The sequence below is a fragment of the Protobothrops mucrosquamatus genome, unplaced genomic scaffold (genome assembly GCF_001527695.2).
Source record: "Protobothrops mucrosquamatus isolate PMUCROS unplaced genomic scaffold, P.Mucros_1.0 scaffold_243, whole genome shotgun sequence".
Classification (NCBI taxonomy): domain Eukaryota; kingdom Metazoa; phylum Chordata; class Lepidosauria; order Squamata; family Viperidae; genus Protobothrops; species Protobothrops mucrosquamatus.
The window spans coordinates 195,749-213,467 of record NW_015386319.1 but is presented as its reverse complement, the minus strand read 5'-3'; the positions used below and the strand labels follow the sequence as shown (position 1 = coordinate 213,467).

The 17,719-nt window shown below is 41.6% G+C and overlaps 1 protein-coding gene across 1 annotated transcript in view; it reads left to right on the top strand.

Annotated features, from left to right (window-relative positions):
* CRIP2 (cysteine rich protein 2) overlaps positions 1-17,719 on the top strand; it is a 106,539-nt gene that overhangs the window by 29,861 nt on the left and 58,959 nt on the right. Inside the window, exon 2 of the mRNA XM_015830401.1 lies at positions 16,673-16,767. Coding sequence (XP_015685887.1) covers positions 16,673-16,767 — 95 coding nt within the window. The remainder of the gene's footprint in view (positions 1-16,672; positions 16,768-17,719) is intronic.

Below are 17,719 nucleotides of genomic sequence, written 5' to 3'. Positions count from 1 at the left end.
ACATAATTTATAAAATTGTATGCCTCTATTCATTTTTTAAAAAGTTGTTCATACATTCATATAGTTAATCATCCAAACAAATCTGTTCTGGAACAACATAGCCTCAGTTTTAGAATTATTTGGTGACAGAAAAGCATAAATGTTATCTCTCAGTTTCTAATCTTTGATATTTTTATTACTGATCTTTAGTATTTTCACATTTGCTTCATAATGGAAAAAAAGATGGAGATTGCTTGATAAGATAGGAAGCAATTTTAATCGGAATAATCTCACACAGAAAAAATATATAGAAGCACCAATTATGTGGATTATATACAAGCTTTTTTAAGTTTAGGATCTAGCTTATCTGTTTCAAGACCTGTCTTGGATCTGAAATAACCAAACCAACTCTGTTTCTTCCTTTGATTAACAATTCATACGCATTCTTTCATTGCTCTCAAGCCCATTCCATTCCCACAATTTTTATTATGTTAGGATATTTCAGAATTTAGAAATAGTGTTCTGGAAAAAAATCCTTTTGAAGGGGAAATAACTAGACAGAGTGAAGCCTTTTGAAAAAAAAAATCCATGTTCAAAGCCAGGTCTTGATTCATCCATCTTCCTCTTAGATTTCTTTGAAACTGCAAGCTATGTCTATGTTTCATCTGGGTATTGAACGTTAAAAGAAAGAAGCAAAATTTAGCTTGAATCAAATCTTCTGGGAACACAGAAATAATTAAAAGCAGCTTTAAGCTTGTGATTCCTGAGCATTTCTCTTACTTTCCTCAGTAAAAAGCAAGTCAGTGTGCCTTAGTTTATCATTTACAACAAGATGCCAAATCTTATTTTCTTTTGGTGTTTTCTGCTGTTCATCCACCCAGAGAAGGAATCTTTAGGGTAGAAAGTAGAACTTTTTTCTGTATTTTTGAAACTGTAGCACTTAGTAGGAAATCTTTTTTTGTTTGTTGATTATCTCAATTGGTTTCCTCTCTAAAGAGAACATTGTGCTTCTGTTCTGGCTGCTGGCATGGTTATCACCAGGCCTGGGTGTGGGACATTACATCATTGCTGCTTCCTGAACTGGCAGGCCGAATACTAAAATATGCTTTATGTTTGGATGTTATTCCACATTCCTAGGGCGTTTCCCTGGTTGCCCAATAAGTGCTTTATGCTTTCCTTCATGTCTTTTATTTCTGAGGGTACACGATTTACTCTAGTTTTTCCTATGGATTTTTATATGATATTTTTCAATTTACCAGCCTAGAGTACAGACTTCATTTTCTTGAGAAAACTTGTCTATGCTTTACACAAACAGAAGAAAACTAGGACAGAAAAATTTGTAAAGTAAAATTTAGCATTAGCATTAGATGCTTCCATGCTATATAGCATATTGGGCAGCAAGAGATCTCCAGTATTTTTGGTTTTGGGTGAGTACGTTAGCATCTTCCCATGTGATCCATCGCATAAAATGGAGATGCAGAAAAGACGTCAAATGCCGCATTGGAAAAGCAACAGCTGTTTTCCAAAACCTTGTTTTCTTTTTCAGCCATTCTGTTGCAGATTTGATGGTGTGCTTGGGATCATTGTCCTTTTGCATCACCCAGTGTTGGCCAAGCTTTACCTGTTGGACAGATGACTTCACATTTGACTCTAGATAGAATACTTTGGTACACAAGGGAATTCATGGTTGACTCAATGACTGCAAGATGGCCAGGTCCTGTGGCTGCAAAACAAGCCCAAATCATCACCCCTCCACCACTGTGCTTGACAGTTGGTATAAGATGTTTGTGTCAATATGCTGTGCTTGGTTTTTGCCAAATGTGGCACTGTGCATTATGGCCAAATTTCTCCACTTTGGTCTCATCTGTCCCAAAGAATAGTGTCCCAGAAGTCTTGTGATTTGTTCAGCTGCAGCTTTGCAAACCTATTCATCCATGCTGCCATGTTCTTTTTAGAGAGAAGAGGCTTTATCCTGGCAACCCTTCCAAACAAACCATACTTGTTCAGTCTTTTTCTAATTGTACTGTCATGAACTTTAACACTTAACATGTTGAAATCTGTAGGGTCTGAGATGTAACTCTTAGATTTGTTTTGCAATTTCTCTGAGCATTGCATGGTCTGACCTTGGGGTGAATTTTCTTGGACATCCACTTGTGAGAATATTGGCAGCTGTCTTGAATGTTTTCCACTTGTGAATAATCTTCCTCACTGTAGAATGAGGGACTTTCAATTGTTGGGAAATGGCCTTATAACCCTTCCCAGATTCATCGCAGCAACAAATGCTTTTCTAAGATCATTGTTGATATCTTTTGCATTGTGATAACACACATCTAGGTGCTGGAGACCAGCAAACTCTAAAAATTCAGCTTTTATAGAGGTAGTCACACCTGCTGATGATCAACTGATCAAGAACACCTGAGTAGCAGCACCTGGCTGCTACTAGCCTCTTCAAACCTATGGAAGCTGTAAGGGTGTACTTAATTTTTCACACAGGGCTTCTCCATTTTGGCTTTCTTTTTGTAAAATAAATGATGACATGTGTAATATGTCATGTGCTGTTGTCCATCTGAGATTGTATATACCTACTTTTAAGAGTTACCTTGAGATAAGATGGGAAGCCTATAAATTTTATAAATAACTGCCAACAGCCAGATGATTTTTACTATGTCCTGATACATAAAACCATGGGACTTAAAAAGGGTGTACTTTCTTTTTCACATGACTGTAAGTATGAGCCAGCAGTATGCTGCAGTTGCCAAGGGAAAAAAAAGCCAATGCAGTCCTAGGCTACTTCAACAAAGAGACCATCAAGATCATAAGTAGTGATACTATCGCTCTGTACTGCACTAGTGAGGCCATACTTGGAATACTGCATCCAGTTCTGATTGCCATGATACAAAAAAGATGATAAGACCCTAGAAAGAGTGCAGAGAACAGCAATAAAGATTTATTTTATTTATTATTAAATTTATATACCGCCCTATCTCCCTTGCGGGACTCAGGGCGGTGAACAGGCGATACTAAAAACCACGATAATAAATAAATAGTTTGTTTTAAAATCGAATTAAATAACAGGCCTGTTCTAAAAACACACCCGTAAAAAACCCCCCACTGAAACATAATCAAACTATGCCAGGCCGGCCGCACGGAATAGATGGGCCTTCAGGGCTCGGCGAAAAAGGCACAGGTCCGCAACTGTACGTAGGTCGGGGGGTAGGTCATTCCAGAGGGCAGGAGCTGCCACAGAGAAGGCTCTCCCCTTGGGGGTCACCAGCCGGCATTGTCTGGCCGACGGCACTCTAAGGAGGCCCTCTCTGTGGGAGCGGACTGGTCGAAGGGAGGTGTTTGGTAGGAGGCGGTCTTGCAAATACCTAGGTCCATTGCCATGGAGCGCTTTAAAAGTTGTTACTAACACCTTGAAGCGCACCCGGAAGGCCACCGGCAGCCAGTGCAGCNACGGCCGTCACATGATCGTCTAAAGACAGCCGAGCATCCAGGAGGACGCCCAGGTTGCGAGCCCTCTCCGCGGGGGCTAATGACTCGCCCCCGATAGCCAGAGATGGAACCAACTGGCTATGACGTGACGCCGGAAACCACAGCCACTCGGTCTTGGACGGGTTGAGACGAAGCCTGTTCCTCCCCATCCAGACTCGCAGATGATAAGAGGTGATAAGAGGTCTGGATGATAAGAGGTCTGAAGACTAAGCTGTATGATGAACAGTTAAGGGAACTAGGTATGTCTATCATAATGAAGAGAAGGATCGGGGTGTCATGATAGCAGTCTTCCAGTACTTGAGAGGCCATCACAGAGAAGAGGGGGTTGAGCACCAGAGGACAGGGGACAAGAAGGAATGGCAGAAAGCTCATTAAATACCACGTTTTCCCAAAAATAAGACCAAAAGGGCTTATTGGGGCTTATTTTCCAGTTAGGTCTTATTTGGGGGAAAATACAGTACTAAATGTGTCCGCTTGGCTGATGATCTTAACTGGGGCTTATTTTGGGGGGTGGGGCTTATATTACGAGCATCCTGAAAGATTGTGTTAGGGTTTATTTTCCAGTTGGGTCTTATTTTCAGGGAAACAGGGTAGAGACCCTACTTGGAACTAAGGAGAGATTTCTGGACAGTGAGAGGAATTAATCAGTGAAACAACTTGCCTCCCTGAGTTGTGAATGCTCCTTCTCTGGAGGTTTTCAAGAAAACATTAACTTGTCTGGCATGGAATAAGGACTCCTACCATTACTGATCAAGAAGAGATTGGACCGCCATTTGTCCAGAATGATATAGGGTCTCTTGTTTGAGCAGGAGATTGGACTAGAACAGGCATGTCAAACTCGTGACATCACGTGACTTTTCCCCCATTGCTAGCAATGGGGTGGGTGTGGTTTCGGCATGACGCATCTGGCCCGCGGGCCGGCAGTTTGACATGCCTGGACTAGAAGTGATAGCAGTCTTGGACTCGGTCCCTCCAAAAACCAGGAAACAGTTTCTGTAACTACCAGAGCCCAGTCAAAACCTGTGGCTCCCCTTGAAAAGACTCTATTACAGGAGTTTAAGACTACATTAGAGATCGATGAGTGGTTTTGTAACCATAATAACCTGTGTGTATTAAAAGGTTTAGTGTGGGTTGGAGAGAAACTTTATGTCCCAGCAACTTTAAGATTTAAAGTAATGCAAGCAGGGCATGACTCAAAAACTGCTGGACATTTTGGATTTGTAAAAACCTTACATAACATTAAAAGGCAGTTTTGGTGGCCTGCTTTGAAAAAGACATAGAAAGCTATGTAGCCAGCTGCCCCTCGTGTGCAGCGGCTAAATGGTGACAAGGAAAATCCCCAGGATTGCTTCAACCAGTAGCAAGTCTGTCAGCACCTAGAGAGTGATTTCTATGGATCTTATCATAGAACTACCTGAACGTGCTGGAAACACTGTAATTTGGGTTGTAATGGATTTGTTCTCTAGACAAGTGCATTTCATCCCATGCCCCAAGATCCCAACTGCAAAGACCCTTGTCAAACTCTTTGTGCAGAGCGTATATCATTTTTATGGGGCCCCACAACGTATAATTTCAGACAGAGGGGTTCAATTTATCTCTTAAGTTCTGGAAAGCTTTTCTGGACTTGATGGCTTCTAGTCAAGGACTATCATCTTCACACCATCTTCAAACGAATGGAGTGACAGAGAGACGAAATTCAGTTCTAGAACAATACCTAAGATGTTTAATTAATTATCAGCAAGACAATTGATCTGACTGTTACCATTTGCTAAAGTGGCTTATAACAGGGCTTTTCAACCTTTTGATAGATTATACCACTTTTAGGACATGACAATATTTGAGTACCACCAGTGCTTAGCAAGGTGTCAAGAATCTGACGACTAAAAAAAGGAGGGGGTGATTTTGGGTTTTACTGATTAGATTCATTTGTTGTTATAGAAATGGCTAGTTTATAATATTATGGAAAAGCGGGAAGAGAACCTGTGGCTCAGTGACTAAATCACTGACTAGTATGTATAACTGCCCAGGTTCGAATCCCATAAAGGGTATGGCTAACTGATGAAGGCAAAAAAGCCAGAAATGGTCCATCTGCTGCCCGTTTGTTGATAGCTCAAAATTGGAAGAGTCAAGTTTTACCTACAATAGAGGACTGGAGAGTGAAGGTTTCCCATCTTGCTGAAATGGCAAAGATCTCGGCTTATTTGAAGGATCATTCAAATGAACAATTTTTATCAATATGGAGAAGATGGATTGTTTATATTCAAAATAAGCATAGAATGGTGGAATATAGGTTAGGTTTTTAGATAAAAAATTTTTTTCTTCTTTTTATATATATACATATATTTCACCTATTTATGTAGAATTATATTTTGTGGAGTTAGGGATATTAATATAAGGTTACTTTTAGATGAATAGTATCCTGGGATTAGGTTTGGGAAGTCCGGGTGGGGGGTGGGGAGGGGGTTTTCCAATTGTGATGTACTTGTGTTTGCTTTTTTCTTATGTTGAAAATAATAAAAAAAAATTTGAAAAAAAAAATAAAAAAAAATAATATGGAAAAGTAAAAAGTTGAGGTTCCATGTTAATGCTTCCTTCTACTGCAACAGAGGAAGTCAGAAGTCAATGCCTTTTCTTTTTTCCCCTTCTGCCCCTCACTTTTTTCCCCTTTTCCCTCTCCACTGTGTCCTACTATTTGCTTTTTATTTTTGTATTTTATTCTATAATCTAATAAAATGTTACAAACTGTAGAAAAAAAGGAAAAAAGTACCAGTTTTAATTTCTTCGGTGGCAGTTCCTTTGCTGAATCACTTTCCCTTTGCACTGACAAATGCATGATGAATTTATCCATGTTTATTAATATTGTGTTTCCCTGAAAGTAAGGCCTACACCAACAATAAGCCCTAGCATGATTTTTGGGGGAGGGTCTAATATAAACCCTATCCCAAAAATAAGCCCTAGTTTTGGGGCAAGGCACACACCTAAAAATCAAGCTAGGGCAGGGGTGGAATTGTGGAGCTGCCCCACCCACCCCACACCCACTTACCTTGCGACCAGATCTCTCCTTGCTGGCCCATTTCTTCTGAAGCCTCTTCTGCAGCCAGGCCTGCATTTCTCAGTCACAGGGCTTTCTGGAAGGCCTGTGTAGCCAAGAACTGAGCTATGGATTCAATCCATAGCTCAGTTCTGCAAGACCTCAGCAGCCGAGCACCAAATTATGGATTGAATCCATAGCTCGGTACTCGGCTGCTTAGGCCTTCTGGAAAGGCCTGACTGCAAAATGTAGGCCCGAATGCAGCTGCAGAACTTTGGCCCCAGAAGAAGTGGATCGGCTGGGTGGGGCTGTCAGTGCTGGAGGTAAGGTAAGGCCTACCCCGAAAATAAGACCTGGTGCCTCTTTTGGAGGCAAAAAATAATAATAAGACCTGGTCCTATTTTCAGGGAAACATGGTATGCACCACTACCAGCTGGCTGGCCAGCCATTCTTCCTCTCTCCCTCTTCTCTTCTTCCTCCCTGCCTTCTGAGCTCTCCTTCCACAGTGTAGTAAGAATGCACGCCCACCCCAGTCCATTCACTGTACCCTTAAAGACACAGGAATCAAGCACAAAGCAAGAAAGGCTCACAAAAGCCTCCCAGAATAAAGAAACACCAAACTCCAGATTTTTTTTCTTTAAGCTGCCTCAGGCATGTCACAATGTTGCAACCAGAGCCTAAAAGGCTTCCGCAATTGCGAAAAGCAACAACCTTAAATTAAGCCTGTTTACCTACAAAGAAAACTTGCTAAAAGCAATAGACAGACTCAAGATAAGTGGGTAAAACTAATTAAGGGTGTCAAACTGCCAGCCCGTGGGCCGGACGTATCATGTGGAAGCCGTGCCTACCCCATTGCCAGCAATGGCAAAACAGTCCCAATACGTCACACGACGTCATATGACGTCACGAGTTTGACATGTCTGGTTTAAAGGGATTAAACCTACAGAAGCCAACACTTTGGACTCATTGCTAGCTTTTGTGAAACAGACTAAAATATTCCAATAACCAAAGCACACAAACTGAGCCTCTTGAAGGAAGAATTAGACACCCCCCACAATTTCCCTCCTTCCATTAATTTATCAAACAAGGAAAAGCCTCCAGAGAAAAGACAAGCCACTGAAGGAAATAGCTTAAAAGGCGCATTCCCCTTTAAGAACTAGTTACTGGCTAGAAAGGAATGTTAAGGGGGGAAAGAGATACCACTGATGGCTGCCGGCACTTGAGAAGAAGAAATGTAGTAAGTACTGGCTGCCAGCGAAGGCAGCTTCCCCATATGGGGACAGACAAAATCCATTCAGGACAAAAATATTTCAAAATCCCTTGCAACAAAACTTACAGCTAACAAAAGCAGAGTAATAGAAATAGAACCAGTAACCCATTAGCCACAAATCCAACATAGGACATAAGCCATCAGCTACAATAGAAATTGCAAACATTCCTTTCGAACACAAAGCACACAATGCACAAATCCCAGATTTTCAAAGTCACAAAACCATATAAAAATCCTTCCACCTGTTGTGATTCCTGCCAGCCTGTGATTCCGGTAGTTGAGTCTGGGGAATCAGAGGAGGAGGAGGAGGAGGAGGGGCCTGGAGAGCCATCAGAGGAGGAGGGAGGCTCTGATGAGCTGCAGGACTTACAAACTAATGAAGAGGCTGGTCCTTCCACTCATGATCAGGCTGAGAGCCAGCTGTTCTGGGAAGCTGAGTCGGACTCGGAGGAAGCACAGCTGGAAGACCTCAGAGACGCTCGTAAACGTACACAGGTCACCTGAGTAGGACAGAGGGAGGCAATGGGGTGACTCCAGGGAAGGAGGAGAAAGCAGTGAGAAGCCACGCCTTGGGGGCTGCATAACCAAAAGGGAATGTGTGGGCAGGGCTGGTTGCTGGAGGCAACTGTTTGCTAAGAACTTCAGAGTCAAGAGATCATGGTCTGTTTATTTTGTCTGTGAATTAGTTCCGTTTTGGTTTTGGACAAGGTCTGCATTGGAAAGTGTTCTGTTGCTTTGGTTTTCTGGGACAATTATCAGGTCTGTAACTCAAATAAAAAGGATTTATTTTCCAGTCTACTGTTAAAAGAGGGGTTGTCTTTGTGAAGTAACAAGGACATATGTAGGCTGGGACAGAACAATTTCCCTCCAGCCTCCACCCCTTACTATTATGGAGCAGCTACATGCAGAGAATGCCCAGCTCTCCCAGCAGCTGGCTTTGTTATCAGCTCAAGTGGCCCAGCTGTAAGCACATGCCCCTGCCACTCCACAACCCAGGAAAAAATGTCCAGTTGTGACGCCGGACAAATTTGATGGCAATCTGGATGTTTCCTGCTTTCCTGGGACAATGCCAGCTATTTATCAGCCTGAGAGAGGCTAATTTCCCCACTGACCGGGATAAAGTGGGGTTTATGATAAGCCTCCTCTCTGCTGATGCAGCTTGTTGGGGCACACCCCTGCTAGCCCAACCTAATCTATTATTGGACAACTTTGTGGGGTTTTGTGATCACATGCGTCTGATGTATGAAGACCCCATTAAGACGCAGACTGCTACCTGACGCCTGAAAGCTCTGAGGCAGGGCTGACACCCTCTACAGGCTTATATCAGCGAGTTTCGGCTGCTGAGCCTGAATTCAGCCTGGAATGAGGCTGCACTCATGGACACTTTCCAGGATAGCTTGTCGGAGGAGATGTTGGATAAGCTGGCCCGTGTTGATGTTCCCCCGGACCTCAACGGGCTGATCCATCTCTGTCTGCGGATTGATGCTTGGCTGCAGCAGCGTAGGAATCGCCATGCCACCCCAGAGACCCATGCAGCCCCCGTTGTGCATGAGACTCTGGTTCAGCGGGAGGAGCCTATGGAATTAGGTGCTGCCAGACCTCACCTATCAAAGGCTGAAATGAACAGACGCCATTTGGGGGGCTTGTGTTTTTACTGTGGGGACCCTGGGCATTTGGCCCTTGCCAACGCCCAAAAGACCCTGGGGGGCTGTGTCCATGGACTTCCTGACAGACTTACTCGTCTTCTGGATTCACGACGGTGTTCGTGGTGGTGGATATGCTGACTCAGATGGCACATTTCATCCTGTGCCGTGGCTTGCCGTCAGCCCGTGCCACCTGTCGTATGTTCATCCAGCAGGTGTTCCGGTTGCACGGCCTCCCTGATAGGGTCATGTCCGATAGAGGGGCCCAATTTACAGCCCATTTCTGGCAGGGGTTGATGAAGGCATTGGACATCAAGATCTGCCTCTTGTCCGTGCATCATCTCCAAACTGACGACGGGACCGAGAAGGTCATCGGAATTCTCGAGCAATATGTAAATCAGCAGCAGAACAATTGAGCGGACTATCTTGCAGTAGCTGAGTTTGCGTTCAACAACTTGCAGCACACCTCCACGCAGATGACACCATTCTTGGCCAATGTGGGATATCACCCCCAGTTTTTCCCTCTTTCGCCACTAGACTCACTGATTCCAGCAGTGAACGATTTCATGGCAGAGTTACAGGCGATCCATTGATTGGTGTGGCTACAGTTAGAAAAGGCCAAGGCCAATTACAGAAAGGTGGCCGATCGGTCGAGGTGGGATACGCCTCCACTAACAGTGGGAGATTGGGTTTGGCTGTCCATCAGGAACCTACTGTCAACCCGGCCAGCCAAGAAATTAGACCACCGATATCTAGGACCATTTCCAATCAAGGCTGTCATCAATCCAGTCACCTATCGCTTAACTCTGCCATGGTCGCTACGGATACATCCGGTCTTTCACCGGTCTCTGTTGGCCCCCGAGCAACCGGCATGTCCACTCTGCCGAGAAGAACCTCCCCCACCAGAACCTGAGTACGAGGTCGCCAGCATTCGGGACTCATTGGCTGAAAGGGCGCTTTCCGTACTTGATCTAGTAGAAGGGCTGTGGACCGGAGGAGTTCATCTGTGAGGACGCGACACCCGTTCATGCTCCTGCCTTGGTGACCGTGTTCTGGCCCGGCAGTCCCGGGGGAAGGGTCCTGCAGTGTGGGGTAGTGTTGTGATTCCATGCCAGCCTGTGATCCTGGTAGTTGAGTCTGGGGAATCAGAGGCAACCAGCAACCAGCAACCCGGGATCCAGCTTTCGCTGGATCCCGGGAGAACAGCAACTCTCCCGTCAGAGCAGGCGATCCCTCCAAACCAGCGGACGAAAGGACCGGCCATAGAAATATGGCTCATCCCTAGGCTGCTAATAGCCGAAGTCACATTACCATCTGGCAACTTCAAAGCAGCGTGGACAGGACTGGGTGAGGTTTGCCTCTCTTACATCATAATTACTTAATTACCTGCATAAGCTGCTAAAGTACTTTCCCCGCTGTGGTGAGGGAAGGGGGATTCTAGCCCTCCCTCCAGAAACAGCGGCAATCAACCACTCGGGAGTTTAAACTGGGATCCTAATTGGAATTCTATTTCCTAAAATTGGTGGATTATAAGATTTGTAACTTTCTACTCTCTATTTTTTTCCTGATTTTCACTCTAATTACTATTGAAGATTTAGGATTTTTTCCCCTTAAAATAGGGGGGGGGCTAAAAAGATCCAACTAACTCTGAGACGTAACCTGCTATTCTTCAAGAGACTTGTTGACAGCTTTGAAAATAGATAAGATATAAAACAACCTTGAAACACCATCTGCAAAAAACTCAGCTCAGCTCCTCATTTGGTGGACTTTCTGACTGTAAATTTCTTTTTTTTGAGTTTAATATACTACAATGGAAGAAGAACAGGAATGGATTTCTTCTACAGAGTACAGGAACAAATTCTTTGTATGTTAAAAGCGATGATACAAACTCTACGTATAAGTCTGGATATACAAACTCAAACTATGACTTCAACCAAAGAATTATCTATACAGAATTCTATAGAGAAAGTGAAACAACCAAATGCTATGACAGAAGACTTAGATATTCAACAAATACAGACAATGGAAAACACAAAAAAGAAACTGATAATAGAGAACAAGGAAAGGACTTTTCTTATAAACCAGAAGGAATTTGAAGATAAAAAAGAAAAACAGATGAAAGAGAAAATAAATACTTTGGGACAACTGCATCGAACTGGAAAAACAAAGAGACGACTGGCTAAATCAACCAATCCTCTTAAGAAAACATCAACTGGACGCTCTTATCAACATCAAACAATAGCCACAACATTACAAGGAGATTTTTTTTTGATGATTTAAAGGCAAAGATACAAAAAATGACCTGGCAGAGAAAAAAAGCTAGAATAAGATTGAAAAAGATTGGGGTTTTGATCTATACATGAGATCCAAAATAGAATATATCTAAATGGATAGAATAGGTATTCTGAACACAAGATATTGTAACAATTTGAGATAAAGAAAATTTTGATCATATAAAATCTAGAAATATATTGAAACAAGAATATTATACTGTCTTATTAGATTGGTAAGATAGATGGTAGAATTTATATACAAGGTGTGTATTTTAAATATTAGAATGTATGAGGAATTGTGATAAAGGAATTGTGTTTAATTAAAAATCTGAAAAAATATAAATATTAAATGTTAAATTAAATATCAAGGGAAAATTAACCATCAGGTCACTGATTGGCTAAAAGTTTGAATGTTTACAAATAACTAAGATTTGAATTTAAGATATTGTTATGAGTTGAGACAAAGGTTAAGTAAAACTTAGAAGTATAAATACTAATAATTAAATTTGTATATGGGTTTGTGGTACAAATGTTGGTGGGTTTTTTTTATTTTTTTATTTTTTTTCTCTTTCTGGAAAGGAAGAAAGGAAGGAAGTAGAAAGAAGAAAAGAAAAAAATTATTAGCCCCAAATGTGAGATATTAGACTTAGAAATTGGGATCATTTAAAATCTGGAAATGATAAAGATTAAACGTTAAACTTAAATATCAATGAGAAATTAAAGTTAAGAAAAACTTATTAGGTTATTGTCTAAAAGGTGGAATGTCAAATTAAGATATGTATAGACTGAAGATTATTGATGAATATTAGAAAGGTACTTTTTGTTTGATTGATAGAATACGAACTGTATTGGTTCGAATATGACAGTAGATATTATGGGGGAAAGAGGGGGAATTAGTTGTTGTAATACTTTGAGATTTGTACTGATGATATTCAAATGTAATGGAATTACTGTGCTCAGCCGCCATGCTACTTTTCAAATATGTAAATGTAATATTGTAAAATTAATAAAAAACTTGGGGAAAAAAACATCATCCTCCCAGTTAGTGTTCAGGTGACCCAGAACTGAACTGCTGAAACAGTACTTTGTTCTGTCAGTAAACATTTCCTGTCAAGCAGCCGGCTTCTTCTCATCTATTTCAAATGGCAGTGGCTTGGTTTGTTTTTTCTTTCTTTTCTTTAAATGTATAGCCTCTTCGCTGGAAAGCGAGCCCACGGCTTTTTCTTCTAACACTCTGAATTACAAAACGCTGTAAAAACTGTATAAAAATCCTTATGGTAACCCAATCAAGCTGCCAGCTGACCCAGAACTAAATAAACCATCCTCCTTTTCGACATGCTCGTCTCCAGGCTTTTCACTTCATCAACGCTGATTGCATTCTCCTGGCTGGAGAAAACGAACCAGGAGACCTTTTCTTCCAGCAACAGCTTCCCTGTCTCTTTTTCCTCCCTGCCTGCTGAACTCTCCTTTCACAGTTTCTTCTCCATCCCCTTTCCTGCCAAAACCACCTCCTTTTATATCCTCTCCTCCTCCCTCCTTTTTTTTTCCAGTTCACCTATGGCTACGTGCTGCTTCCAGAAGTGCCAATCAGCCGGAGCCCTGCCGGCGCTCCTGGGGCTTCTGCCAAGCCCCAACACTCCTGCAGCTCCAGCTGCCTCTCCCTCAGCCTTGGATTGCTTCAGCTCATTCCCCTCCCCTGTTACACTTGTCTAAAACGGTCGCTTACCACTAGTGGTACACCAGTTGAAAAGCCCTGGCTTATAACAATACTGTGCACTCCAGTACAGGTTTTATTCCATTTCAAGAAGCTAATGGTCAAACATTTGTGGCCATGCTTGAACTTCCTATCAACTTCCTATCCCCTCCTTGAAAGAATGGATTAAACAGTTACAAAATACCTGGCCAGTAGTCAGGAAAGCTCTGGATGAAGCCAGAGAAGTCAATAAAGTTCAGGGTGATAAATGGAGGGTGGAGCAAAAACCATATAAAATTGGAGACTGAGTACACCTCTCCATGAAGTATTTGCAATCTTTACAACCATCTAAGAAATTAAGCCCTAAATTTGTAGGACCTTTCCCTATCAAACGCGTCATCAATCCTGTGATGGTTGAATTAGATTTGCCAAAGAACCTACGGAAAATCCACCCTGTTTTCCACTGCAGCTTGCTCAAACCAGAGGTCAATTCTAACCTTAGGCCTCCTGTACCTTAGGCAACCATACCTATCATGGTTGAGGGTAAACAACACTTTGAGATTAAGCACATTTTGGACTCTCGAATACATCATGGGGTGACACAATACTTAGTAGCTTGGAAGAATGTCCCTTCTGCCCAAAATGAGTGGGTGTACAAGAGACATGTTAGAGGCTCTAAACATCTAAGACGTTTCCATTCTCAATATCCTGATAAGCCTAATTAATGTGTATATATTGTTGTTCCCCTCCCCTTTTTGTCTTTTAGGTGGATTTCCCATTCTTTTAGGGGGGGCGTACGTCAGGTCCCCAAATCCTATTGTCTCCCTTTCATATATATATTCTTGTGCTTTGCTTTGGGGTCTGCCATTTAGTTGGGGGGAGGGGGTTATTTACTTTTGCTTGGGATTACTTTCACTTTCTGCTTTTCTTCACCCACCTCTATCCACTTGAGAAAGGAATGTGTTTCCCTTATCAGGGAGATGGTTACAAAGAAACGAAACTGGAGAAGACCTTGAGATGCGAACCAACTGTACCAGTTACCCACACATCATTGCCACCTGTGGATTGGCTGAATTTCAAATGGACATTATGACTCTGGTGGGAGGAGTAATATTGCTGGTTTAACTATACCGTTTAAGTGGGATTTTCCCCAGATCTCGCCTTGACTTCCCTACTGTCACTGACCCCTAATAAAAGTTTCCTTTTGAGACAATGCCTGTTTCAAGAGTTCTACTTTCTTGGTGGTTAGCTGAGGTGGGTCCTTACACTCATTTCCCCTGGAAACTCATTAAAGAAAGATTCAACATGGAACTAAGGAGAAATTTCCATGACAGTGAGAACAATTGATCAGTGGAATACTTGCCTCCCAGAGTTGTGGGTATTCCATTGTTGGACGTTTTCAAGAAAAGAGTGGACATCCGTTTCTCCTGAGTGTTATAAGGTCTCCTGCCTCGGATAGGAGGTTGGACTAGAAGACCTCATCAGCTTCAAAATATTCTATGACTAGGTTTGTGATGCTAAGCCCTATAATCATGAAAATATTTCTTTGCAATATTGAGAATATTTCTTTGCAGTATTTGTTCTTTCATACATTCCATTTCATACATATCTTCTTTTTAGAGTTATCTTCATTATAATTCATTGACTTCATAAGCAAAGCAACACTTTCTTTTAAAAAGAGTCTTGCACTTTTGCCTTGTTACTGTTTATATACTCATAAGATTATTTTTAAGAAGAAAACATAGTAAGCCTCTGGAATGCAAACATAAATTTTGTTCCATAGATGTTATATTATAGTAGATGCTGTTCCTTTGCCCTCTGCATATTTGCTATCAGAGTTGGCAAAGTAAATTAGAGTTCACAATTCATATCTATGCCCCCAAAATGTACATTGTTAAGGAAATATGAGGAAAAAAATCTCACTATCCAAACTGTTTTACTATGAGTCCATTTTCAGCTGATTCTGAAAATAATTTCTCCAGCAACACATTTTAGTTTATGGGGTTCATTTTCATAAAACCCTGGCTTGATTCTCTTTTGTATCAGCATGCCTGCTTGGTGACTCATTTATGTGGAATTTGCCTTCAATGGAATTTCTCTGCTGAGAGTTCTTTATTTTTGTTTGTGGGAATTTATTTTTAAATGCAAAGTGCTCCAAAAAGAGAAATGGTGCTTGATTTTTAAAAATATGTGGGTCTATAGTGCTGATTTGGACATTCATTCTTTTTTGAGTTTGCTTTTGGAGATTAAACTCCTGTACTTGTTCTAGGAAAAATCATGGATTTTCTTTTGCGTGAACAAAATTAATAGTCCCCCTATATTCCACAGGCATACTATGGAGTAGAATATCAATTTAGCTCCCTAGGCAGTTTTGCATCTTGTAGTTCCAGTTCTTACACCATTCCTAAGTAGAAGCTGATACGTGCTAGGTAGATATACTGTATAGTATATTTTAAAGATTATATTACCCAAGTGAAACTGTGAGGCCATGTTTTTACTGAAATAGCTCTTATAATCCTTGCCATATTTCATCTGCGCTTTCATTTTCATCTGTATGATTGAGAAAGATGTCACATATAGCTAGAAACATTAATTTTCTTGATTGTAGCATCCCATTCCTCCTGTTTCTTTCCATTCACCTTTCTTAGTTCTTCTAGTGCTTTGGCCATTCATAAAATGCAGTATTTTCACTCAAATGGATCATCTTCTATAGTTAGTGTCATTTAGAACTTAATTGAATCAGTTCTTCTGCCTTGATGGACATTTCTCTCTTGGAGATCTAAGGCATCCCAGCTCCCCCTCCTTCCTCCTCTTCTAAAAACACAAACCCTGTATACTCTTAAGAGACAAAATGGTATTTGTGACATCACATTTGTGGCATCACAACTGAAATATTTTTATTTAAACAACTTCAGTCTATACATGACTAAGTTGTTAATATCTGAACTTTTTACCTTGAGAACTATCTCAAGAAAATCTTATAATAAATGAAGTGATGGTAATACAATGAGGCTGAATTAAACAGTTACCTCAGGCAGCTAATAGTGAGGTCATGAAAAGGCAAGCAATGTATTGATTATTTAAGTTGTTAGCATATGTTTACTGAGGGAGAGGCTCTCTAAAGTGTTCATAAAACACAGATTACAATAGATCTAGGTGATTCTGCCTCCACTTGTGAGAGGTGGTCCTCAATAATTTTCAGTCCTTTGAAGTGAGTCTTAAAAGATATAAAAGTTGAGAATCTAGTCTGTAGAATTCTGACTCTCCATTTTTTGTTTGTTTGTACAGCTGAAAAAGTAACTTCCTTGGGAAAAGATTGGCACAAATTTTGTTTGAAATGTGAGCGCTGCAACAAGACCTTGACACCTGGCGGGCATGCAGAGGTAAGAGATAAAAATGAGAAGATGAAACAATAAGCTTCTGTATCATTTAAAGTCAGTGATTGAGTTACATAAATGCCATATTGTGATACAAAATAGAGATTATATGGAATCTTTTGGATTTTATTAGGGTTTTTTTTCTCTTCATTACATGTAGTTTACTTGAATTACTTTACAGAATTAAGGGAATAAGAGAGTTGGAAGGGACATTGGAGGTCTTCTAGTCCAACCCCCTGCTCAAGCAGGGGACCCTATAACAGTGATGACGAACCTTTTAGAGACCGAGTGCCCAAACTGCAACCCAAAACCCACTTATGCATCGTCGGGTGCCGGGTGTGGCCCATTGGGTGGGTGTGGCCCATTGGGTGGGCATGGCTGTGGTGGTAACGGCAGACTGGGTGGGACTAAAAAGTTCAGTCAATCGATTCCAACTTTGCAAGATCTTTTTTTTCCTCGCAAGAAGTTGAAATTGACTGATTGATTGAACCTTTTTTTTTTGCACACGGTGGCGGAGGCCTAAAGCAACAAGGTTTTATAAAACCCAGCTGAAGCCCTAGGACTGGGGTGACGGCATGCGTGCCCACAGAGAGGGCTCTGAGTACCGCCTCTGGCACCCGTGCCATGGGTTCGGCCCCACTGCCCTATAACATTCCGGACAAATGGGTGTCCAATCTTTTTTTAAAAACTCCAGTGATGGAGCATGTACAATTTCTGGAGGCAAGTTTTCCACTGATTAATTGTTTCACTGTCAGGAAATTTCTCCAGTACAGGAGACGGAGACTCCACCAATGGGTTTTCTTTGTCTGCCTGCTCTTGAGACCAAGTATCCAAAACTTGTCACGCCCCCTCCTGCTGGTAATCCAGTCTTAACTTGGTCTCCGCTCTTGATGACTCGTTTTGGCTTGGCTCTCTGCTAGATCAGGTTAGACAAATCATAATCCATTGGTGAAGTCTC